General features: G+C 38.3%; 4 protein-coding genes across 5 annotated transcripts; 2 read left to right on the plus strand and 2 right to left on the minus strand.

The window, feature by feature from the left end:
* Window positions 1-1,345: 1,345 nt before the first annotated feature.
* LOC133991556 (mas-related G-protein coupled receptor member X4-like) lies at window positions 1,346-2,695 on the minus strand. The gene is made up of 3 exons (XM_062430012.1): window positions 2,690-2,695; window positions 1,942-2,066; window positions 1,346-1,814 (listed from the first exon to the last, which is right to left on the minus strand). Exons 1-3 carry the CDS (start codon window positions 2,693-2,695, stop codon window positions 1,346-1,348), a joined length of 600 nt encoding a protein of 199 aa, XP_062285996.1.
* A 2,061-nt stretch (window positions 2,696-4,756) lies between these two features.
* LOC133991886 (G-protein coupled receptor 4-like) lies at window positions 4,757-10,697 on the plus strand. 2 transcript variants are annotated; one of them, XM_062430482.1, is made up of 4 exons: window positions 7,297-7,395; window positions 7,635-7,800; window positions 8,703-8,887; window positions 9,976-10,697. In XM_062430482.1, the coding sequence occupies exons 2-4, from the start codon at window positions 7,645-7,647 to the stop codon at window positions 10,487-10,489; spliced, it is 855 nt and encodes a 284-aa protein (XP_062286466.1). In that variant the 5' UTR covers window positions 7,297-7,395; window positions 7,635-7,644; the 3' UTR covers window positions 10,490-10,697. The 2 variants fall into 2 exon arrangements, with proteins under 2 accessions (XP_062286467.1, XP_062286466.1); XM_062430483.1 differs by lacking the exons at window positions 7,297-7,395; window positions 7,635-7,800 and adding an exon at window positions 4,757-4,823.
* Window positions 10,698-14,067: 3,370 nt separating this feature from the next.
* LOC133991557 (uncharacterized) lies at window positions 14,068-14,847 on the plus strand. Its single transcript, XM_062430013.1, has 2 exons — window positions 14,068-14,234; window positions 14,319-14,847. Exons 1-2 carry the CDS (start codon window positions 14,068-14,070, stop codon window positions 14,845-14,847), a joined length of 696 nt encoding a protein of 231 aa, XP_062285997.1.
* Window positions 14,848-21,204: 6,357 nt separating this feature from the next.
* On the minus strand, window positions 21,205-24,172 carry LOC133991558 (G-protein coupled receptor 4-like). Its single transcript, XM_062430014.1, has 3 exons — window positions 24,032-24,172; window positions 22,905-23,089; window positions 21,205-21,845 (listed from the first exon to the last, which is right to left on the minus strand). The coding sequence occupies exons 1-3, from the start codon at window positions 24,170-24,172 to the stop codon at window positions 21,329-21,331; spliced, it is 843 nt and encodes a 280-aa protein (XP_062285998.1). The 3' UTR covers window positions 21,205-21,328.
* Between the last annotated feature and the right edge of the window lie 1,742 nt (window positions 24,173-25,914).

Below are 25,914 nucleotides of genomic sequence, written 5' to 3' on the forward strand. Positions count from 1 at the left end.
AGCAGCTGGTGATGTTCATATTAAAATCTATAATAAAATGAGTTGAATCCGTTAATCATATTTAGAAACAATATGTACGTATATGAGTGAACGAAAGATGTGTGTGTGACTTTCCATCAGTCGCGTTCTCAGAGCTTCATGCTTGCAACACTTTTTCTTCCGTTTTAATCTTAATTTCAGGGTGTTGCATAATCACATTTGCTAATTTCTTAATCTATAATCACAATTTCCTAGAACGTGAAAAGAAGAAGAATGAAAAGCAGCTTTAAAAAATATGCCTGATCTCTTGTCTACCTGTCTACCATGAGCTTGAATAAATGTAAAGGCAGCCAGAGCCTCACACATGTAAAAGTCTAGCTCCTTCACAGGCTCAGTCTCGAGACATCAAAGAGAGTGCAGAAAGCCTCCTTACTGTAAATACACCTTTAAAAAAAAAAGAAGAAATTATTCTTTCACTTACTTCTCTTTTTTTACTTCCCCACTCGGCTTTTGGTTACAGCCATCACTGTCAATTTCCAGATAAGTGATCATTTTCCCCAACCACCAGATGATACAATCTAACCACAGTGCATTGTGACATGCTGACCAATCGTCACTTTACCAGCCGTCAATCGTGAGACTTTATCTGCTTTGCATAAAAACAACAATAATAATCAACATCAAGACAGTGTGTCTATTTCTGTGAGTATTTTTTTCTCACATCACAGATGGTAGATCCGGGCCAGCTTGTATCTCTTTCCTTTCTATTTACTTGAATTTCTCCCTTCCTTTACTCTGTTAGCTTTCTCTGCCAACACGGAGCTGACTGTCAACATCAGAGGTCACTAATAGGCATATAACTGATGAAATATTGAGGATTGTAAAATTTTGCTTCTCCAGCTATTACAGTAAAAGTGGAGCGGCCCTCAGAAACTCACAGACCATTATGCATAGCAAGAATCTCCTCACGTGACGCTAATCATCCAATCAAATCCGTGCTTTCGGACATGCGGAGAAACTCGACTGTCAGCAGAGAGGTGGCAGATAAGAGGTAACTATTTCACATGGAATGCTAAAAAAAAGGGAAAGTGGACAATGAAAACAGAGCTTTTAATCCAGACTGAACAGGAAGCTACATGTTCATCCGTCCAGAGGCCAGCTCAAGACCTCAAGTTCAGTGTAAATACTAATAAATGAATTATACTGTGTTTATTTGACAGTCTACAATCTAGCCACTAGACACAGATGCTGATGTAACCACAATGCTACTTCAAGGTACTGCAAAATAACAAGGACATTATGATGTTCTGGACCTTCACATACCCCTGGTCTACATGCTGTCATCATTTACAGTGATGATCTGCTGCTATTCCTGTTGTGTTTCCATCCTGCAACAACACACAGAGGCCAATAGCTTGTCTATGGCCCCTTTTCTCATGAAAACATAAAGAACCAAGTCTCCAAGAGGATTGAGATAGATGAATGTACGAGGTGTAGTTGAAGTATAAGTTTGTGTTATGCCCAAAATGATGAAAGGCAGGAACAGCAGTGTGTAATTAAGCAACACCAGAATTGTTGCTCCAACAATTCGCCGTTTTTCCTCAGAGGAGACCGAGATGGCAGCAGACTGAGCTTTAAAGGTCCCAACCACTGAGAAGATGAGCACAGGGAAGGGGAGGAGGAAGTTGACTGCTTTGACCATGGTTCTATCGTGACTGAATCTGACAAAACAGCCAGTAAACAAAGCTATGACCCAGACCACAACACAGACCACCGCTGAGACCTTGATGGGTCGTCCGAAGCGGTACCACAGAGGCCAGGCGATGAGCAAATGCCTGTAATACAAGATAGAAACATAGATCTCAATATCATCAGTTCCAATATAATCAGGACCTCAAGTATGATTCAGAAATGTGATCAGACACATGCATGTACACACATACTGGGAAAACAGATAGTTACCTTTCCAGAGAAATACAGACCATGAAGCCGACACTGGCCATTAGACCAACAAAGTAAATTAAGGTGATGATGTCGTCATGCCCAGGGGCGGGCTGGGGCAGCCCGGGAGCTTGGCTTGGAGAGTCCTTTTATCTGATCGCACGAAGGACGCAAGTGGAACCGTAATTTTAACCCAAATACTTTTATTGGCAGTATAAAAACCATCAGAGTGTGTGTGAGTGTGTTTAATGATATAAGCAATAAAAAACAAGCAGCTTATCAAAATCAAAGCAAATATTTAGAAACAATACTTCTACTGACTCTACTGACTTCAATTGACTACTGACTTCAACTGACTTCAACTGACTACTGACTTCAACTGACTTCAATTGACTACTGACTTCATCACTACTGCTGTACCTAGACTGCTGACTTGACTTTTCTTTTTTTTTGAAGAAGCTCTGAATATCTCTGCTTCTCTTCATAGCTATTCTCTTAACATCCCAGGGGGAAATGTAATTCAATCACTCAATCAATCAATCAATCAGTCAGTCAATTTGAAGTAATAGCTATAACTACAAACGACAAGCAGGATCATTGTCAGATTGGGTTAGAATCAGTGTGCAAAATACAGGTGTTCGTGGGGCTCTGGAACCCCTTAAATAACAGCTTTGACTCCATTAAAATGTCAAAAAGAAAGGAGGTGTCAACAATGTGCCTAATTATGTCTATTTATAGTATCTACAAAGGTTTACTTTTACATAACTACCGACATCTTCGATCACTTTTAATAACACAATTAACACATATTGCATCTCAAGCATTTGTGGCATTTGAATGCAATTTGCTCTGCCTCTGCCTATTTAAATGTCTAAAAATATGTAAACTGATAATTGCTAACTGATACAAACAAATAGTCCTTTATCTCCGAAAGAAAAAAGTCTTTAAATCACAGAGCAAATAAATAAATCACAGTATGTTCTTGTGTTATAGCTACTTAAATCTAGACTGTCACACTATATTTCACACACTGGTTGGTCAGAAATATAACATTAGCTCTATTGAACACACACATCTGCAAAAAAAACCCTCAGTCTTCCGTCCAGAAAACAGTGTTTCATATTTCATGGCGGTATCCAAATAACAATTAAAAAAAACAATAAATGCTTAAATAAACGCTGATGTTAAATGCTTAACTTGGTTTGCAGGCTGCTAAGCTAGCTAGTGCAGTGTAGTTCGTCTTTTAGCTGCTACTTAGTGCTAGATAAAGTTTTCCTACACATACAGAGGGAACTACGACATAACTAAACATTAAATTACCGTCCATACCTCTCAATCGACAGATTTCAGCGTTTTCATCCAGCAGTTGACGTTGTCACTGTGACCGTCATCCTGCTTCATTAACGGCCAGACCAGCAGCAGCAGCAGGTCCAGCGTGTTTATCTCATGGCTCACCTATCAGACCTGCATGGCCAAACGTCCGCTGAGCAGAAATCAGCTCAGTACGACCATTACTGTGTTAGTTAAAAATGTAAAACTGGCCCTAAATCAGCTGATCAGCTGTCATCTTTTATTGACAGCATTTCTCTTGTTTCTTGTGTTGACGAACTTCCACGTGCAGCTCTTCAGATGGTTTGGTGTTGTAGTTGTCCATTTAGGACAGCTCTGCTCACTATAATCCTCCATTTTAACAATACAATTTCACACTAACATTACCTTAGTTCATTGATAGGAAAACAGGGAATGCAACAGCCTGTGCTAGTGAAGTTTTGGAGCGCCCTCTGCTGGATCATAAAGAAAACTACTTCATATGATCTGACAGTGTGCCTACATTCCAGCAGCTCATTACAAACTAGAGAGGTGACACAGAGACAGAGACGACAGCAGGACCTCACCTTCCCCAGACCACGGCGAAGTCTAATGCACTTTTTTTTTAGTTTGCATCCAAAAAATGTGAGTTACAGATTCCTTATGTTTGTTATGCTCTGCTAGATCTCTATTAGTTTATGAATGTTATGCTATTGCATCATGCTAGATAATTCTTCTGCACATTTCATTTGCTATTTTCTGTTGCTTATACAAATGTACATACTTGTTAATTAATGACTGTTCTAGTGACAGTAATTCATATGTTGTGCTGTTTGAGAATTTATTCAGTGTTCACTCATTTTCCACCATTCTCACTAGCTTTCAGCTCTGTATGTTAGCTGTTATGTGTGTAAATTATGGCTTAGGTTTGCTTTGATATCCATGCTAGATTCTTAATTACTAATCAGTCTGTATTGTTGTGCTTTATTGTTACAGAAACACACACAATTCTTTACCAAAATGCATTTAGATAGAAAAACCACAGGAAGACATTGGTTATTAATAAACCATGATGCAGAAATGAAATGTCAAATACAGGTCACAGTGGATATATTCTGCACACTGACTGGATGCAGAGGACAGAAAACAGACATCAGCATACAGAAATCATTCAGGTTGTGGTCCTGCAGCTTTCAAAGGTACATTAACTACATTTATCACTTTATTGTTGATTAACAGACAAGTTCAGAGGTATTGGTACATGTAGAAATTTAATACAAGAAAACTGAAACAGTCATTAAAATCAAGATGCAGTTTTTTTGTATGTAATGCTTAATATTTTGGGGTCGCTGTATATATACTCTCTTTGCCTCTTTGCGGGTGTGTGTGTGTGTGTGTGTGTGTGTATTCCTCTTCATAACCTCATAGGTCTATGAACAATAGAGGAACTGTACAGCAACAACATGTTACAGAACAACAGCTATGATGAAAGGGGTGTAATTGAGCTCACAATTGAACTACGTATTGTGTGTTGGATCATGATCATAATCTGTCCTCCTTTGATCAAACTGGCCATCTACTATCTGTATTCTCTGGTGTGTACATTATTCCAGATATTTTTAATTTTGTGTGTCAGTGAAGGATCTTAATAGATTTTGGGGTGAAAGGACTTGGCTGGCAATTTTCTATATTTTTCGTATTTTGGCAAATCTCATGTGCAGAGCCAAATCAACACCAAGACATTATTGTGCAAAAACAATAAATGGAATTAATCAAATAATTCCAAGATGTTGCCCAGCCTTAGTTACAGGTGTATGTTTATACATGTAACCTGGCCATGTCCTAGATTATATTCTCTTAAAATGATTGAACTTGTGGAAACACACACTGCTTTACATTTTGTTTTGTGGAATGTGGGGAAAATGATCACTTAGCTGGAAATTGACAGTGATGGCTGTAACCAAAAGCCCAGTGGGGAAGTCAAAATAAGAAAAGTAAGAGAAAGAATACTTCCTTTTTTTAAAAAAGGCGTATTTGCAGTAAGGAGGCTTTCTGCACTCTCTTTGATGTCTCGAGACTGAGCCTGTGAAGGAGCTGGACTTTTACATGTGTGAGGCTCTGGCTGCCTTTACATTTATTCAAGCTCATGGTAGACAGGTAGACAAGAGATAAGGCATATTTTTTAAAGCTGCTTTTCATTCTTCTTCTTTTCACATTCTAGGAAATTGTGATTATGTAACACCCTAAAATTAAGATTAAAACGGAAGAAAAAGTGTTGCAAGCATGAAGCTCTGAAGACACACTCACACATTTTTCTTTCACTCATATACGTACATATTGTTTCTAAATATGATTAACAGATTAAACTCTTTTTATTAAGGATTTTAATATGAACATCACCAGCTGCTTCAGTAAACAGGATCATTTAAAAAAGAGATGTTTGACCAGTTCAGAGGTACATGTAGAAATTTAGGACAAGAAAACTGAAACAGCCATTAAGATGAATATACAGTTTTACGCATTTTTTTGTATGTAATGCTTAATGTTTTGGGGTTGCTGTATGTATACTCTACAGTCTTTGCGTGTATTTATGTGTGTGTGTGTGTGTGTGTGTGTGTGTGTGTGTGTGTATTTCTCTTTATAACCTCAGAGGTCTATGAAGAATGGAGGAACAGTACAGCAACAACACGTTACAGAATAGCTACTTTACCTATTTAATCTATTGATTTTATAGTCCATCCATCCATCCATCTTCTGCCGCATATCTGGGGTCGGGTCGCGGGGGCAGCAGCCTAAGCAGGGAAAGCTCAGACTTCCCTCTCCCCAGCCACTTCGTCCAGCTCTTCCCGGGGGATCCCGAGGCGTTCCCAGGCCAGCCGAGAGACATAGTCTCTCCAGTGTGTCCTGGGTCTTCCCCGGGGTCTCCTACCGGTGGGACGTGCCCTGAACACCTCACCAGGGAGGCGTCCAGGAGGCATCCTAACTAGATGCCCCAACCACCTCATCTGGCTCCTCTCAACGCGGAGGAGCAGCAGGTCTACTCCGAGCTCCTCCCGGATGACCAAGCTTCTCACCCTATCTCTAAGGGAGAGCCCAGCCACCCTACGGAGGAAGCTCATTTCGGCCGCTTGCACCCGCGATCTTGTTCTTTCGGTCACTACCCAAAGCTCATGACCATAGGTGAGGGTAGGAACAACGATTGACTGGTAAATCGAGAGCTGTGCCTTTCGGCTCAACTCTCTCTTCACCACGACGGATCTGTGCAGAGTCTGCATTACTGCAGACGCTGCAGTGATCCGTCTGTCGATCTCACGCTCCATCCTTCCCTCACACATGAACAAGACCTTGAGGTACTTGAACTCATCCACTTGGGCAGGATTTCATCCCTGACCCGGACAGTGCACTCCACCCTTTTCCGGCTGAGGACCATGGACTCGGATTTGAAAGTGCTGATTCTCATCCTGGCCGCTTCACACTCGATGGCGAACCGATCCAGTGAGAGTTGGAGGTCACAGTCCGATGAAGCCAACAGGACCACATCATCTGCAAAAAGCAGTGACCCAATCCTGAGGTCACCAAACCGGACCCCCTCAACACCTATAAATCCTGTCCATAAAGATTATGAACAGAATCGGTGACAAAGGGCAGCCCTGGCGGAGTCCAACCCTTACCGGAAACGAGTCCGACTTTCTTCCGGCAACGCGGACCAAGCTCTGAAACCGGTTGTAAAGGGAACGGACGGCCCGTATCAGGGGGTGCGATACCCCATACTCCTGGAGAGTTCTTATAGTCTTTTTTATACATTACTATGTCTTTTATCTTGTATTGTGAAGAACTTTGTAATGTCTGATCTGGAAAGGTGCTATTTAAATTAACTCTGCTCAATTGATTACACTATGTTCATGCTTGCTTGACTTGTTTTTCCCTTTTTGTTGGATGCTATGTGCACATAGATAAGCTTACTTAGTAAAACCAAACTGCCTTTTCATAGAAAAACCACAGGAAGACATTGGCTATTAAGAAACCATGATGCAGAAGTGCATGTCATCTGTCGACATACACCAAACACACAGTGGATATATTCTGCACACTGACTGGATGCAGAGGACAGAAAACAGACATCAGCATACAGAAGTCATTCAGGTTGTGGTCCTGCAGCTTTCAAAGGTACATTAACTACATTTATCACTTTCTTATTGATTAACAGACAGTTCAGAGGTATTGGTACATGTAGAAATTTAGGACAAGAAAATTGAAAGAGTCATTAAGATGAATATGCAGTTTTACGCATTTTTTTGTATGTAATGTTTAATGTTTTGGGGTTGCTGTATATATACTCTACAGTCTTTGCGTGTATTTATATGGGTGTGTGTGTGTGTGTGTATTTCTCTTTATAACCTTATAAGTCTATGAAGAATGGAGGAACAGTACAGCAACAACATGTTACAGAACAACAGCTCTCATGGTAGGGATGTATTTGAGCTACCGATTCGACTACGTATTGAGTGTTGGATCGTCATCGTCATCGGTCTTCCTTTGATCATACTGGCCATCTACTATCTATATTCTCTGGTGCGTACATTATACCAGATATTTATGTTTTTGTCTGTCAGTGAAGGATCTTAATAAATTTTGGGGTTCAAATATTTGGCTGGCAATTTTCTATATTCTTATTTTCAGCAAATGTGCAGAGCTAATCAGCAATGAATTGATCCCACTTATCAGTGTTGTGCGTGTTTCTAACGCCTGATATATCTTCCTCTGTGCAGTAGACCTCTGCTGTTGCCAAAAACTATTAAGAACATGAACAGCCACACAGGGTGACATGTTCTTTTGTTCCTGGTTATTGTAACTTATTTAGGATCAAGATAAATCAGATTTGGATACATGCACACATGCTTGGTGGTTTGGCTCTGCACATGACATTTGTTGACAAAGAAGAAATAAGAAAAATGTACAAAAAATACTGGTCAAGTCCTTTTAAGGCAGGTGTTAAAGGTAGGTGTATTTAATAAATAATTAAAATAACTGTTAGTTGCAAATGTAATTGTAAAGGTTCCCTTTAATATAGGGATCAATCAGTAGTCTTTAATGATCAGGGGTTTTCATTAGGTTTTTATAGTATTTAGTATTATTATTTAGTAGTATTGTTAGGACTGATATGGTTAGTTACCATCTGTGTTACTTTTTGACTTAAAACAACCTTTTGTTCATTTGTAATTTAGACATTATTGTGCAATCATCTGAATTAATCAAATAATTTCAAGATGTTGCCCAATCCTAGTTACAGGTGTATGTTTATACATGTAACCTGGCCATGTCCCAGATTATATTCTCTTAAATTGATTGAACTTGTGGAAACACACACTGCTTTACATTTTGTTTTGTGGAGAACACAATATTCAGAGACATGACTAAGTTCAGAGCAGCATGTTTACGATTGAAGTGCTTTTTCTATTCATGTTCACCTGCAGGTACGTCATAATCACATTGCTCCAATCTACGTCATCAACCTCCTCATCTCTGACCTTATTCAGCTCTGTTGCATGGCCACAATGTTGGGAAAACCCAAGCTTGATTGGGTCAACATCATCGTGTCAATTCACCTCATTGGTGTAATGGCCAGTGTCGGCTTCATGGTCTGTATTTCCCTGGAAAGGTAACTATCTGTTTTCTTATTATGTGTATACTTGCTAGGGTTGTCACTTTTTCAAAAATGTTTGAACAAAATTGCAACGACCTGCAATTAATTTATTAATATGAATGTTGCTGACACCAGACTGAGTGTGCTGAATAATATGCAGTCAAATGAGGTTGTACATTTGGTGCTGCTCTGCTCTTCTGTGTTGCCTCCACCTCCACTAACTCAGTGGATTGGTTAGCTAGCATGTTTTACAAGGTGGACTAATAGCCTTATCTTTGCCACACACAGCTCTTCAGATGGGTTGGTGTTGTAGTTGTTCGTTAAGGAGAGCTCCGCTCACTATTATCCTCCATTTTAACAAAACAACCACATATTAACAGTACCTCAGTTCATTGATAGATCAACAGGGCATGCAACAGGTCGAGCTGGTAAAGTTTAAGAGCGCCCTCTGCTGGATCATAAAGAAAACTGCTTCAAATGGTCTGACACAGACTGCAGCCTACATTCCAGCAGCTCATTACAGCTTGAATATGAACTTTTCACCCCTGTGACAATAAAAAGGGGAATCACACAGGTATTCATTACTGCAAGAGTAAATATAATCAAAACAGTATAGTGAAAATTAACAGGTAACAACAGATAGGTAGGATTAGTCTGTAAAACCAGTCATCTAGGAAGTAGACGAGTGACTGTGTGTGTGTGTGTGTGTGTGTGTGTGTGTGTGTGTGTGTGTGTGTGTGTGTGTGTGTGTGTGTGTGTGTGTGTGTGTGTGTCAAGGTAAATGAACCAAGAAAGCAATGCAGGAGTGTTTTGGGGAGAGGAGAGCCTGGCACACTGGGTCCAGGTGTGTCTCATCCTGCTAATCAGGAACTTCCCCTGCAGACAGATCACAGCAGTAACAAGAGCAGCAAAGCAGAGGAACCATCACAACCCCACATTCAAACTAATGTTTAAATTTAAAATAAGCAGTGACAGCCCCTAGTGCATGCACTTGCATGTGTTTGATCATTAATTCTCAATGTATTTCTGAATCATCCTTGAGGTCCTGATTATACTGGAACTGATGGTATTCAGATGATCTATGTTTCTATCTTGTATTACAGGTATTTGCTCATCGCCTGGCCTCTGTGGTACCGCTCCAGACGGACCATAAAGAGTTCATTGGTGGTCTGTGTTGTGGTCTGGGTCTTAACTTTGGTCGTCAACTGTTCTGTCCTATTCATTGCCAGTGAACTCACGCCCATTGGAATAATCCTCCTCCTCCCCTTCCCCGTGCTCATCTTCTCTGTGGTTGGGATCTTTAAAGGCCTGTCTGCTGCCATCTCGGTCTCCTCCGAGGAAAAACAACGAATTGTTGGAGCAACAATTCTGGTGTTGCTTAATTACACACTGCTGTTTCTGCCTTTCATAATTGGTACCATAACACCAAATTTTATTACGACTAACCCTTTGGCATTCATCTTCTTCAATCCTCTTGGAGACTTGGTTCTGTATGTTTTCATGAGAAAAGGGGCTGTAGACAAGATTTTAGCCTCTGTGTGTTGTTGCAGGATGGAAACACAGCAGCAGATCATTGCTGTAAATGATGATAGCATGAGGACAGTCAGCTCTGTGTAGGGAGAGAAAGTTATCAGAGTAAAGGAAGGAAGAAATTCAGACAGTCAATTTAAAAGAAAAAGTTTCTGTAGAAGCTCTGCCTCTTAGAATTTAAGCTCATATACTCATTTGCAACAGCAAATGTTGTGTTTTATGGTTATATGTAGGCATGTTGTTTATATGATAATTCCAGTTTATTTCATTATTGCATATTTCCCATAAATGTGGTTTTATGAGTCACGCTCGCTTTGCTGCCTTATTATAGAGATTCAGGGAAACAAGAACTCAATCAAAACTTTCCCAAGACAAGACAAGACACGATTTTAACATTGTTAATTTCAATTGCTTGTTTTGAAGTCTTAATGAAAGTAAACATAGAAACTAGTTGCCTGTAGCAGCCATTACGGCTCATTTCTTAGGGATCTACATCCAGGACAGATTGCAGTTTCTTTACATGTGTGAGGCTTTGGCTGCCTTTACATTTATTCAAGCTCATGCTACAAAGGTAGACAAGAGATGTTGTATAAAGATGTTTTTTATTCTTAAATGTGACATTTCTATTGCTGTTTTCATTTTGGTTTTTACTTAGTCATTTACTTTTTATGTTTTATTCATGTATATTGATTTTATATTCATATCGGTAATAGTTGCTTTAATTGACACCTTGTCTTTTTTCCCCATGATTTTCATTACTTTATTGTATGTTATGTGTGTACAGCACTTTGTAACTCTGTTTTTGAAAAGCACCATATAAATAGTTAAAATTATGATATACTATTCAAATGCATTCCTGCCTATCTTTTTTCCCCTCCTCAGATAAGATGTAGATAATCACAAAGCTACTGGGTGTCATCACTCAACATATATATTGTAGCCTGTTTGCATGAAGAGAAAACAACATCACACTTGCTGCAGCTTTCAAAGGTAAAATTCATGTCACATTGCTTTTAAAAAAATGTGTGTACTGTTGACTCATAAATGAAAAGTACACCAAAGTCTCAACAAGTGCCGTTTACTTAGGATGCAACAGAAAATAACAAAACATAATTCAGTAACAACTTAGCACATGTACAGGGTAGTAGCCATCTTGGAAATTGTATCTCACTCTAACTCTACTGCGTATCACCGTCTTTACATCACTACGGTGCCGCCTTGTGGTATAAAGTAGCAATTACATAAATGAAGAACAACAATGTGCATACAGTTATTGTTAACATTGCTCTGTGGATAGATATAAGTACATAATGTTTTATGACATTTATAACATACGATTTATAAGAAAGGTAACAGAAATAAATGAATATGCACACTGATATACAGATGAATATTTGACACAATGGATAATATCACAAGCTTTTAAAATACAACACATTATTAAACATGTACTATGCAGGACTTTAATTTGAATTTAAATAGAACGGTCTATACCTGCTCTATATGTAAAATACCTTGAGATGACTTTTTTTGTGATTTGGCGCTATATAAATAAAGACTGATTGATTGATTGATTGATTGATTGATTGATTGATTGATTGATTGATTGATTGATTGATTTGTTGGTTTGTGTTTGTAGTATTTGCAGTATTCAAAGCCTCCTCCCCAACTCTGTGAGAAAGAGAGAAAGAGAGAGTGAGAGAGAGAGAGAAAACAGTGGTGGTTGAGTGAGCTATAGTGTGAATAAAGAGAGTGAGCAACACTGAAGAGAACAAAACGAGAGGAGAGACGAGGTCAGATGTAACCTCATCACTATGCTACGAGTCCTGACCTCACATCCTATGAGCTTTTAGCTTGGGGCTACACACCTACTGCACAAAGGTTGATGCCCAGAAGTGTCCTGAACGCAGCAAAGTAATATGAAAATAATAATTTACAGGCAGAGGACAGAGTCTCTGTGGATAAATAGACTGCCAAACACTAGTGGGTTATAAGTGTATATATTGTTTATTAGGAAGGTCCCGGATAGTATACATTTAAAATCTCTTCAGGTACACCATAGAGACCAACTACTCAAACTGGACTAATGTATGACATCACAGACAACAGCTGAGAGGGAAACAGCAAAGACCCTGAAGACCGTAGACACATCGACAGCATTAATAAGTTCTTAAGGCATTTTTTGGTTTCTCATACATTGTATTTAATTATTTGATTGTTCCTACTTATAATTAATGTAAGTCAATTCCTAACTGTATTTTGTATGTATTGTATATTCCACAATGGTATTGTTATTTATGTAGCATTTAATATGTGGATGCAAACACAATTTTCTTCACAATATTTATAAAGTTGATGTTGACTTTGTGTCACTTGTTAGATGATGTTCACTGTGTGTCACACTGAGCTCCAATACATTAAAATAAAATAGAAACACATTAGGAGAATAGTATCAGGAAGCAGTGACTCATAAAACACACTTAAAATAAGTAAGTCATGATTTAACATGCAGCCAGAGTCATAAAGAACAATCTTCATCAACAAGAAGAACAAGGAGTCCTGTAGCTGATGGTTTGGCCCCCACAGAGCCCTGATCTCAACATCATGGAGTCAGTCTGGGATTACATGAAGAGACAGAAGCAGCTGAGATGCTGAAATCTACAGAAGAAGAAGGACTTTGCCAACTTCTCCAAGATGGAGGAACAACAACCGACCTGCCGAGTACCTGAAAAACTGTGTGCAGGTGTACGAGGAGAACTGCTGCTGTATTAAAGGGAAAGCTGCTCACAACAAATACTGATTTCATTTAAGTTTCTGCTCTTTATTCAACTTTATAATAAGTTAACTGATAAATAAACAACTAATGATATTATTTTTGAAGGCATCCTCACTTTACTTTTAGTGTTTAAAACACACAAACACAGGCAAACAGTATGCAGTATTTATTTATCTAGAAAACTCAGGAAGCTCAACTGCTGAAATATCTGATAAGAAGTTTGTATGTGTCAGATATTGACTTTAACATTAAACTTACAGGAAGCAGAGTCACATGTGTCACATTCCATATAACACTCTGGGAAATTACCAGGCGGGGAGTTCCGGTCCTCTGAAATGATGCCAACGCGGAAGTAATTTAAAACTGCATTCTATCAAAAGGCCAGCATGTTTTACAGAGTGGACTAATAGCCTTATCTTTGATCCTGACTTTGAACCCAAAATACTTCCACACACAGCTCTTCAGATGGGTTGGTGTTGTAGTTGTTCGTTAAGGAGAGCTCCGCTCACTATTATCCTCCATTTTAACAAAACAACCACATATTAACAGTACCTCAGTTCATTGATAGATCAATGGCATGCAACAGGTTGACCTGGTGAAGTTTAAGAGCGCCCTCTGCTGGATCATAAAGAAAACTACTTCAAATGGTCTGACACAGACTGCAGCCTACATTCCAGCAGCTCATTACAGCTTGAATATGAAATTTTCACCCCTAGAGTCTAGACTGGCAAAAAAAGGAGTCACACGAGTATTCATTACTGCAAGAGTAAATATAATCAAAACAGAATAGTGAACATCTACAGGAAACAACAGATAGGTAGGGTTAGTCTGTAAAAACAGTCATCTAGAATGTGGATGAGTGTGTGTGTGTATGTGTGAGTCAAGGTAAATGTACCAAGAAAGCAATGCAGGATTGTGTTGGGGAGAGGAGAGCCTGGCACACAGGGTCCAGGTGTGTCTCATCCTGCTAATCAGGAACCTCCCCTGCAGACAGATCACAGCAGTAACAAGAGCAGCAAAGCAGAGGAACCGTCACAACCCCACATTCAAACCAATGTGTTTCATCATATTTCTGAATCATCCTGATTATACTGGAACTGATGATATTAAGATGAGCTATGTTTCTATATTTTATTACAGGTATTTGCTCATCGCCTGGCCTCTGTGGTACCGCTCCAGACGAACCATCAAGGTCTCATTGATGGTCTGTGTTGTGGTCTGGGTCTTAGCTTTGGTCATTTCCTGTTTTGTCGGAATCAGTGACTTGGAACACATTGAACGTTACAAGCCCATTGGAGTAATCCTCCTCCTCCCCTTCCCCGTGCTCATCTTCTCTGTGGTTGGGATCATTAAAGGCCTGTCTGCTGCCATCTCGGTCTCCTCTGAGGAAAAACGACGAATTGTTGGAGCAACAATTCTGGTGTTGCTTAATTACACACTGCTGTTTCTGCCTTTCATAATTGGTAGCATAACACCAAATGTCATTATGACTAACCCTTATGCATTCATCTGCTTCAATCCGCTTGGAGTCTTGGTTCTGTATGTTTTTATGAGAAAAGGGGCCATAGACAAGATTTTAGCCTCTCTGTGTTGTTGTAGGATGGAAACACAGCAGCAGCAGACCATTGCTGTAAATGATAAAAGCATTACGACAGTCAGCTCTGTGTAGGGAGAGAGTAAAGTAAGGAAGAAATTCAGACAGTCAATTTAAAAAAAAGAAGTTTCTTTAGAAGCTCTGCCTCTAAAAAGTTAAGCTCATATACTCATTTGCAACAGCAAATGTTGTGTTTTATGGTTATATGTAGGCATGTTGTTTATATGATTCCAGTTTATTTCATCATTGCATATTTTCCATACATATGGTTTTATGAGTCATGCTCACTTTGCAGCCTTATTATAGAGATTCAGGGAAACAAGAACTCAATCAAAGCTTTCCGAATAGACAAGATTTTAACATTGTTCATTTCAATTGCTTGTTTTAAAGTCTTAATGAAAGTAAACACAGAAACTAGTTGCGTGTAGCAGCCATTACGGCTCATTTCTTAGGGATCTACATCCAGGACAGATTGCAGTTTCTTTACATGTGTGAGGCTTTGGCTGCCTTTACATTTATTCAAGCTCATGCTAGAAAGGTAGACAAGAGATGTTGTATAAAGATGCTTTTTATTCTTAATTAGTGCCATGGGTGCTAAGCTCCGAGGCACTCTCTCAGCAGTAACACTGCAGAGAGAGTGCATTAATCTTCCTCATACTTATTCTTAGTCCTCCGCCAAATTTCGGCGTGTAACTCCTCCCGCAGCTTTGAGAAAACCCCGACAATATATACATCAAAAAATGAGTCTCGATCAGGAAAGGCTGCTATTATTTGGAATGTTCACTTTTTTATTTTTTTATTTGGTAATACATTTTTCCCAAATTTATTCCCAAAATACTGGGAAAATTCTCCATTGAAAATAAATGGGAATTTTTTTTTCAAACCCCCAAATTTCCCCTTTTTTCGGAGTCACCTAGCTCTCTCATACCTGCACGTAGAAATGTGATTCAAACTTTCAAACGGAGGAAAACTTGTGCTCTCTCCAAAACACCAAACTGTTTTTACATAACATGTAAAATTTTTAAACTATGAGCAGTCAAACTAGGAGTGGAAATCACTTTTTCTTCAAAGTTAGAGTGGAAGCGTCAGTTTGCTTGAGTGCGAGAAACAGTAAAATATAAACTTCATTTTTATTTTTAACTCGAGCTCACGGCCAAACCGTAAAAAGGAGACAAATAATTTTTGGTCAAAATGTAGACATAGGTGTTGGGATTGATAAAATGTGACATTGACAGGCGGGGCATGCACAAAATTTAAACGGGGGGGCCGAGACCGGCGGCAATACCTGTCTCGCTCCCCATTGACCCTAATGTAATCGGGGTTTTTTTTTCAAAAGAATCTCACTCTGTCTTCGCACTGAGCTTACACTCTCATTTTAAGGAATATCTGAATAAAATAAACACTGTCAGAATCTGCCGGCTTCTCTGTCTCACACGGTGTTTTCGGTTTTTGGACGGGAGTTATGGTTTTCTCACAGTTTGTAATTGTTCGGGACTTTGTCAGAAGCCAAATTCTGGGGCATTTTGAGAAGTTTTTTCCAAGCAAATTCTCAAATCACCGTAGCAACCGCAGAACCTCTGCTGTCCTTGGCAGCCTGTTGCTGGGCAGAAACTGACCTACTTTTTTGTGATTGGCTAATTCCTGTCTGTTTTGCCAGCTAACCGAGCTAGCTCTCAGTAATAGCATCCATGTTTAGGGTAGAGGTGGTGGCTTTGATTGACAGGTGACACTCTGTAGGGGGCGTGGCTTCAGCGAACTCGGCGGGAACGCCCACAGAGGTGGTGACTTTGATTGACAGGTGACACTCGGTAGGGGGCGGGGCTTCAGCGAACTTGGCGGGAACGCCCACAGCGCTTGGGAGCAGAGACTAGAGGCTGATTTTTACACAACTTTGAAGCCTAATTTCACATATTTAGCGATTTCTTTAATCATTCACATTTGGCAGGGTGGTTAACAACACACTTTTCTGTGGTATGTCAAACTCAGAACACATATTTATTCTTACTTTACAGGGACTATAATTAGTTTAAAAAGATATTATTTATGTTTAAATATGATTAAAATTTACTTAATATTTTCAGGTATGTTAAGTTGAGAATAAAGTACATTACACTTGATACTGACTACCAGAATATGCAGGGTGACTTTTGAACCGGGATGAGTATATGATTTATTTCCAGTCAATTTTCAAGCAGATTTCCAGTCATAAAAACTATATAAAATCTACTCTCTTAATGATAAGATTTACTTAACAATTTCATAAAAGTTTGTTATGATCAGGGTGACTTTTGAACTCTGGAAATAAATCGTGTACTCGTCCCGGCAGCCCCGTGGCACTCAAAATTTCCCAGGAATTTTCTAGTTGTGATATTTCTATTGCTGTTTTCATTTTGGTTTTTACTTAATCATGTACTTTTTGTGTGTTTTATTCATGTATATTGATTTTATATTCATATCTGTAATAGTTGCTTTAATTGACACCTTGTCTTTTTTCCCCATGACTTTCATTACTTTATTGTATGTTATGTGTGTACAGCACATTGTAACTCTGTTTTTGAAAAGCACCATATAAATAGTTAAAATGATAATCACAAAGCTACTGGGTGTCATCACTCAACATATATATTGTAGACTGTTTGCATGCAGAGAACACAACATCACACTTGTTTTATTGATTCATACTGATTCTATATTCATATCTGTTATAATCAAATATAAGCAAATAGTTGCTTTAATGGACACCTTGTCTTTTTTCCCCATTACTTTCATTACTTTATTGTATGTTATGTGTGTACAGCACATTTATCATCTGTTTTTGAAAAGCACCATATAAATAGTTAAAATGATGATATACTATTCATATGCATGCCTTCCTATCTTTTTTCCCCTCCTTGGATAAGATGTAGATAATCACAAAGCTACTGGGTGTCATCACTCAACATATATATTGTAGACTGTTTGCATGCAGAGAACACAACATCACAGTTGCTGCAGCTTTCAAATGTACAATTCATGTCACATTGCTTTTTAAAAAATGAACATACGTGCGTACAGTTATTGTTAACATTGCTCTGTTGATAGATATAAGTACATAATGTTTTATGACATTTATAACATACAATTTATAAGAAAGGTAACAGAAATAAATGAATATGCACACTGATATACAGATGAATATTTGACACAATGGATAATGTCACAAGCTTTTAAAATACAACACATTATAAAAGATGTACTATGCAGGACTTTAATTTGAATTTAAAGAGCACGGTCTATTCCTGCTCTATATATAAAATATCTTGAGGTGACCTTTTTTGTGATTTGGCACTATATAAATAAACATTGATTGATTGATTTGTTGATTGATTGATTGATTTGTTGGTTGGTGTATTGGGTCCTACTCTGCTGGAGACACAACAGCTGAGAGGACCGAGTGAGAGGACGTTCCTGTAAAGGTATCGTATCGGAAAATAAGATATGGACAATATCAGAATATCGGCAGAAAAGTCAATATTGAGCATCCCTAGTTAAGATGCTTCTTCATAAATTAACTGATGAGAAATGTACATAAACAATTGTAACATAAACCAAACAAATCTTAACTCCAAACAAAGTATATACTATAAAGTAATGTTATGTAAACCTTCTGCTGGATCACACTCGTCTCTCACTATCTCCTCCTCCTCTGGGTGTGGCTGGTCAACTGTGGGAATACATAGATATCTGAGAAATCTGAGACATCAATAGGCTGGAGGTTCTGCTACACACACACACAGATATGTACACTACCGGTCAAAAGTTTTAGAACACCCCAATTTTTCCAGTTTTTTATTGAAAAAATGTTTTCAAGCTTACCATCATGGTCTTTTTTCCTAAGGTAGTTGTGTCATAGCTTGGACTTATGTTTTGGGTCATTATCTTGCTGTAGGATGAACCCCTGACCAACTACGTGCATACCAGAGGGTTCTGCATGGCATCGCTGCAGAATGCTGTGGTAGCCGACCCTGGATCCAGAAAAACAGCCCCAGACCATCATGCTTCCTCCTCCATGTTTAACAGTTAATGTCACACACTGAGGAACCATCCTTTCTACTCCATGTTGGACAGTTAATATCACACACTGAGGAACCATCCTTTCTACTCGACGGCGTACAAAACTCCTGCGTGATGAACAGAATATTTAAAATTTTGATTCATCAGTCCATAACACCTTCTTCCAGTCTTCAGTAGTCCATTGGTGGTGTTTCATGGCCGAGGCAAGCCTCTTCTTCTTATTCTGACGGCTTTCTTGCTGCAACTCGACCTGTCAAACCTGCAACTCGAAGTTTTCTCTTCACAGTTGAAACTGAGACTTGCTTACTACGACCACTATGAAGCTGTGCTTGAAGCTGTTGTCCTGTGAGCCGCCTATCACGCAAGCTGTTGACTCTCAGAAACTTGTCTTCTGACTCTGTTGTGGATTTGGGTCTGCCAGACCTTGACACCTTGACTTTCTTTGCAATTTCTCTGTAGGAAAGACCTACACTTTTAAGTCTTTTTGTATAATTTTCAATTTTAACCTTACCTTTTTTTTTTTACCTGTGGCAGTTCACCACTTACTTTTATACCATTTCAAGCTATTCATTTGACTTGAACGGCTTGAATTTCAATACAAAACTGGCACAATTGGGGTGTTCTAAAACTTTTGACCAGTAGTGTATATATGGGTCAATGACGTATAAGGATTTTCAACAACTCAATTTTAAATAATAAAAACAAGCATATCTAATGCAGTCGTTCAAACATTCAGAATGTTGTGTACCTGAAAATTCATATTACAATTTGAAAGTGATTTTAGTGGGTTTTTCAAGATTAATTGGCACTGGCCTGAAAAAAAAGTCATGTGGTGCGACCATGATTCATCTTGAAATATCTTATATAAATAAAAGATCATCATTTACAAAAAATGTTTAAAAAATGCAAATACTTTGTTTCCAAACACTTTATATTACTGAAAACTTGTAAAAAAAAAAAAGATGTGAAGCGTGTTAAGTAAATTAATTTATTTCAAGATGAATCATGGTCGCACCACATGACTTTTTTAAAGGCCAGTGCCAATTATTCTTGAAAAAACCCACTAAAATCACTTAATTTCAAATGTATAATATGGATCTTCAGGTACACAACATTCTGAATGTTTGAACTACTGCATTAGATATGCTTGTTTTTTATTATTCTACAATTGAGTTGTTCCAAATCCTTATACGTCATTGACCCATATATATATATATATATATATATATATATATATATTTATATATATAACTCACTACTCACAAAAAGTCAGGGATATTCGGCCTAAAATCCACTATAACCTTTACAGGTGAACTTAATGTGACCTTCTCTAAAATTTTGAATGCACATGTCCAACAGTTCAATGTTTCAGTACTTTCTGCACAACTTGCTGTTCTCTAACAAGGAGCTTAACGGCAAAATTCACAACAGGTGTTTGATCCATGAATCAACCAATACATTTCCTGATTCAATTAGAATTGGTATTTAAACAGAATTGGTATTTACAAATCTAACTCCATATTGCTCACTCTCTTTTATTCATACTATAGCTCACTCAACCACAACTGTTCTCTCTCTCTCTTTCTCTGTCTCTGTTTCTCTTTCTCACAGAGTTGATGAGGAGGCTTTGAATACTGCAAGTACTCCAATACACCAACCAACAAATCGATCAATCAATCAATCAATCAATCAGTAAGTGAACGAAATCTTTATTTATATAGTGCCAAAGTCATCTCAAGGTATTTTACATATAGAGCAGGTATAGACCGTGCTCTTTAAATTCAAATTAAAGTCCTGCATAGTACATCTTTAATAATGTGTTGTATGTTAAAAGCTTGTGATATTATCCATTGCGTCAAATATTCATCTGTATATCAGTGTCGCTATACCTTTTTTTTTTTATCGTGTACTTTACTCTGTAACTGACAGCACTTGGATATCAGCACTACAGCACTTTAACCCCTTAAATGTCCATATATCTACCACTGTCATTCATTATGATCAATCAAAACCACAATAACACCTATGTACCGGATTCTTGGCTGCAATTGGGTACATTTACGTTTTTAGTTCTTTGAAAAATGTGGAATGATGTACATTGTCCCTGTGGAGAAATGAATAAATATAAATCAAGTGTGCATATTCATTTATTTCTGTTACCTTTCTTATAAATCATGTTATAAATGTCATAAAACATTATGTACTTATATCTATCAACAGAGCAATGTTAACAATAACTGTACGCACGTGTGTTCATTTAAAAAAAAGCAATGTGACATAAATTTTACCTTTGAAATCTGCAGCAAGTGTGATGTTGTGTTCTCTGCATGCAAACAGGCTACAATATATATGTTGAGTGATGACATATAACAATAAAACACAACATTTGCTGTTGCAAATGAGTATATGAGCTTAAATTCTAAGAGGCAGAGCTTCTACAGAAACTTTTTTTAAATTGACTGTCTGAATTTCTTCCTTCCTTTACTCTGATAACTTTCTCTCCCTACACAGAGCTGACTGTCTTCATTCTATCATCATTTACAGCAATGATCTGCTGCTGCTGTGTTTCCATCCTGCAACAACACAGAGAGGCTAAAATCTTGTCTATGGCCCCTTTTCTCATGAAAACATACAGAACCAAGTCTCCAAGAGGATTTAAGAAGACGAATGCCAAAGGGTTAGTCGTAATAACATTTGGTGTTATGGTACCAATTATGAAAGGCAGAAACAGCAGTGTGTAATTAAGCAACACCAGAATTGTTGCTCCAACAATTCGTCGTTTTTCTTCAGAGGAGACCGAGATGGCAGCAGACAGGCCTTTAAAGATCCCAACCACAGAGAAGATGAGCACGGGGAAGGGGAGGAGAAGGATTATTCCAATGAGAAGGAGTTTATTGTCAATGAATAGGACAGAACAGATAACGACCAAAGCAAAAACCCAGACCACAACACAGACCACCAATGAGCTCTTGATGGTCCGTCTGGAGTGGTACCACAGAGGCCAGGCGATGAGCAAATACCTGTAATACAAGATAGAAACATCTGATGAGAATTAATGATCAAACGCATGCAAGTACTAGGGCTGCCACTGCTTATTTTAAATGTAAACATTAGTTTGAATGTGGGGTTGTGACGGTTCCTCTGCTTTGCTGCTCTTGTTACTGCTGTGTTCTGTCTGCAGGGGAGGTTCCTGATTAGCAGGATGAGACACACCTGGACCCAGTGTGCCAGGATCTCCTCTCCCCAAAACACTCCTGCATTGCTTTCTTGGTTCATTTACCTTGTCACACACACACACACACACACACACACACACACACACACACACACACACACACACACACACACACACACACACACACACACACACACACACACACACACACACACACACACACACACACACACTCATCTACTTCCTAGATGACTGGTTTTACAGCTTACCCTACCTATCTGTTGTTTTCTGATTATATTTACTCTTGCAGTAATGAATACCTGTGTGACTCCCCTTTTTATTGTCACAGGGGTGAAAAGTTCATATTACAGCTGTAATGATCTGCTGGAATGTAGGCTGCAGTCTGTGTAGGACCATTTGAAGTAGTTTTCTTTATGATCCAGCAGAGGGCGCTCTTAAACCTGCCAGCTCGACCTGTTGCATGCCCTGTTGATCTATCAATGAACTGAGGTACTGTTAATATGTGGTTGTTTTGTTAAAATGGAGGATAATAGTGAGCAGAGCTCTCCTTAACGAACAACTACAACACCAATCCATCTGAAGAGCTGTGTGTAGAAGTATTTTGGGTTCAAAGTCAGGATCAAAGATAAGGCTATTAGTCCACTCTGTAAAACATGCTAGCTAACCAACCCACTGAGCCAGTGGAGGTGGAGGCAACACAGAAGAGCAGAGCAGCACCAAATGTACAACCTCATTTGACTGCATATTATTCAGCACACTCAGTCTGGTGTCAGCAACATTCATATTAATACATTAATTGCAGGTCGTTGCAATTTTGTTCAAACATTTTTGAAAAAGTGACAACCCTAGCAAGTACACACATAATAAGAAAACAGATAGTTACCTTTCCAGGGAAATACAGACCATGAAGCCGACACTGGCCATTACACCAAGGAGGTGAATTAACAAGATGATGTCAGCCTGATCAAACTTGGGTTTTCCCAACATTGTGGCCATGCAACAGAGCTGAATAAGGTCAGAGATGAGGAGGTTGATGACGTAGATTGGAGCAACGTGATTATGACGTACCTGCAGGTGAACATGAATAGAAAAAGCACTTCAATTGTAAACATGCTGCTCTGAACTTAGTCATGTCTCTGAATATTGTGTTCTCCACAAAACAAAATGTAAAGCAGTGTGTGTTTCCACAAGTCAATCATTTTAAGAGAATATAATCTAGGACATGGCCAGGTTACATGTATAAACATACACCTGTAACTAGGACTGAGCAACATCTTGAAATTATTTGATTAATTCAAATGACTGTTTGTGCACAATAATGTCTAAATTGTATAACAGAGTCATTACAAATGAACAAAAAGGTTGTTTTAAGTAAAAAGTAACACAGATGGTAACTAACCATATCAGTCCTAACGATACTACTAAATAATACTACATACTATAAAAACCTTATGAAAACCCCTCATCAGTAAAGACTACTGATTGATCCCTATATAAAAAACTTCAAAAAAGATGATGATCCCATCTATGATCTACTTTGAGTTATTTTAATTATTTATTAAATACACCTACCTTTAACACCTGCCTTTAAAGGACTTGACCAGCATTTTATATACATTTTTCTTATTTTTTCTTTGTCAACAAATGTCATGTGCAGAGCCAAACCACCAAGCATGTGTGCATGTATCCAAATCTGATTTATCTTGATCCTAAATAAGTTACAGTAACCAGGAACAAAAGAACATGTCACCCTGTGCGACTGTTCATTGACATGTTCTTAATAGTTTTTGGCAACAGCAGAGGTCTACTGCACAGAGGAAGATATATCAGGCTTTAGAAACACGCACAACACTTGTAAGTGGGATCAGTTTATTGCTGATTTAGCTCTCCACATGAGATTTGCTGAAAAAAAGAAGATAGAATATTGCCAGCCAAATCTTTTAACCCCAAAATCTATTGAGATCCTTCACTGACAGACAAAAACATGAATATATGGTATAATGTACGCACCAGAGAATATAGATAGTAGATGGCCAGTATGATCAAAGGAAGACCGATGACGATGACGATCCAACACACAATACGTAGTCGAATCTGTAGCTCAAATACACCACTACCATGATAGCTGTTGTTGCTGTACAGATCCTCCATTCTTCATAGACCTATGAGGTTATGAAGAGAAATACACACACACACACACACACACACACACACACACACACACACACACACATAAATACACGCAAAGACTGTAGAGTATATATACAGCGACCCCAAAACATTAAGCATTACATACAAAAAATGCGTAAAACTGCATATTGATCTTAATGACTCTTTCAGTTTTCTCGTCCTAAATTTCTACATGTACCAATATCTCTGATCTGTCTGTTAATCAATAAGAAAGTGATAAATGTTGTTAATGTACCTTTGAAAGCTGCAGGACCACAACCTGAATGACTTCTGTATGCTGATGTCTGTTTTCTGTCCTCTGCATCCAGTCAGTGTGCAGAATATATCCACTGTGTGTTTAGTGTATGTGGACAGATAATCTACATCTATATTTGACATGCACTTCTGCATCATGGTTTCTTAATGACTAATGTTTCCTGTGGTTTTTCTATGAAAAGGCAGTTTGGTTCTACTAAGTAAGCTTATCTATGTGTACGTGGCATATAACAAAACATATAAATAGCACCTTTCTAGATCAGACATTACAAAGTGCTTCACAATACAAGATAAAAGACATAGTAATATATAAAAAAGACTATAAGAATAATAAATCAAATAGGTAAAGTAGCTATTTGATAGCTGCTTTGTAAAGTTGTCCACATATCCTAAATCCAGTGGGAAACAGTTCCATAATGTAGGAGCCTCAATGTTCAGCCTCAAAGTCACAGTCTCCTTTAGTTTTGAGTTTGGAGTGAGGAACAACCAACAAGAGGACTTTAGAGATATAATAAGATATAGTACACCTTACATTGAATGATCAATGCTCCCAGTCTGCCTGTGATCTGACTACAGACAGTAGGGTAATAAAATGAATGAATCAATAAATAACAAACTGTGAATCCAACATTAAAACTGTTTGCAAAACACAATACATGAATGAATGGTGATGGTGAAAGATGAATTTAAAATGAAGGATATGTAATTATGTGGAAACCTTTGATTAATGCAATGTTTGGAGCCTACTTTCATCAATGTAGGGCCCCAGCTGTCCATCCTTCATAACCACGCGTATGCATGCCAAGTGGAAGATCTCAGAGAGCGTCGCCGGTCCGGGCAGGGTGCTGTGAAGATGGCCCAGGTCGGCTAGTCTCCTGTCAGACTGCCTGGTCCGGTGATGTCATTCTCAATTATGAGTCGTAGGGTGACAGAATTTATCTGCCGAAAAGCTCTCTTAGGGTGATGATAGATGGAGGAAAAAGTCTAATTTAACTTGCTCACTGTTTAATAACTTTATGGAGAGATGTCAGAGCTGGCCACACGTCAAAAAAACAGGCTGAATGCACAACTTAAAGTGAGTTGCTTACTTTAAAGGCCTTTGTTGTTATTCCTCTTATTCCATAATAACTTTATTTATATGACACTTTTCTCTGCTGTACACACATAACACATGAATAAAATAAACAGACACAAATAAATAAGTCACTTAAATAACCTAAACATACATAAAAACAAAAAATGAAAGCATCACAATTAGGAATAAAAAGCAACTTTATAGAACATGCCTTTAATAAATGTAAAGAAATTGATCTGCAGTCTGTCTGGAGGAGCCTTTCATTAAGACTCTGAAACAAACTGAATTACAATGTGTAAAAATCATGTTTAATCAGAAAGCTTTGAGTGAGTTCTTGCTTCCTTGAATCTCTATAGGTTAATAAGGCTGCAAA

Source organism: Scomber scombrus, chromosome 12, assembly GCF_963691925.1.
Source record: "Scomber scombrus chromosome 12, fScoSco1.1, whole genome shotgun sequence".
Classification (NCBI taxonomy): domain Eukaryota; kingdom Metazoa; phylum Chordata; class Actinopteri; order Scombriformes; family Scombridae; genus Scomber; species Scomber scombrus.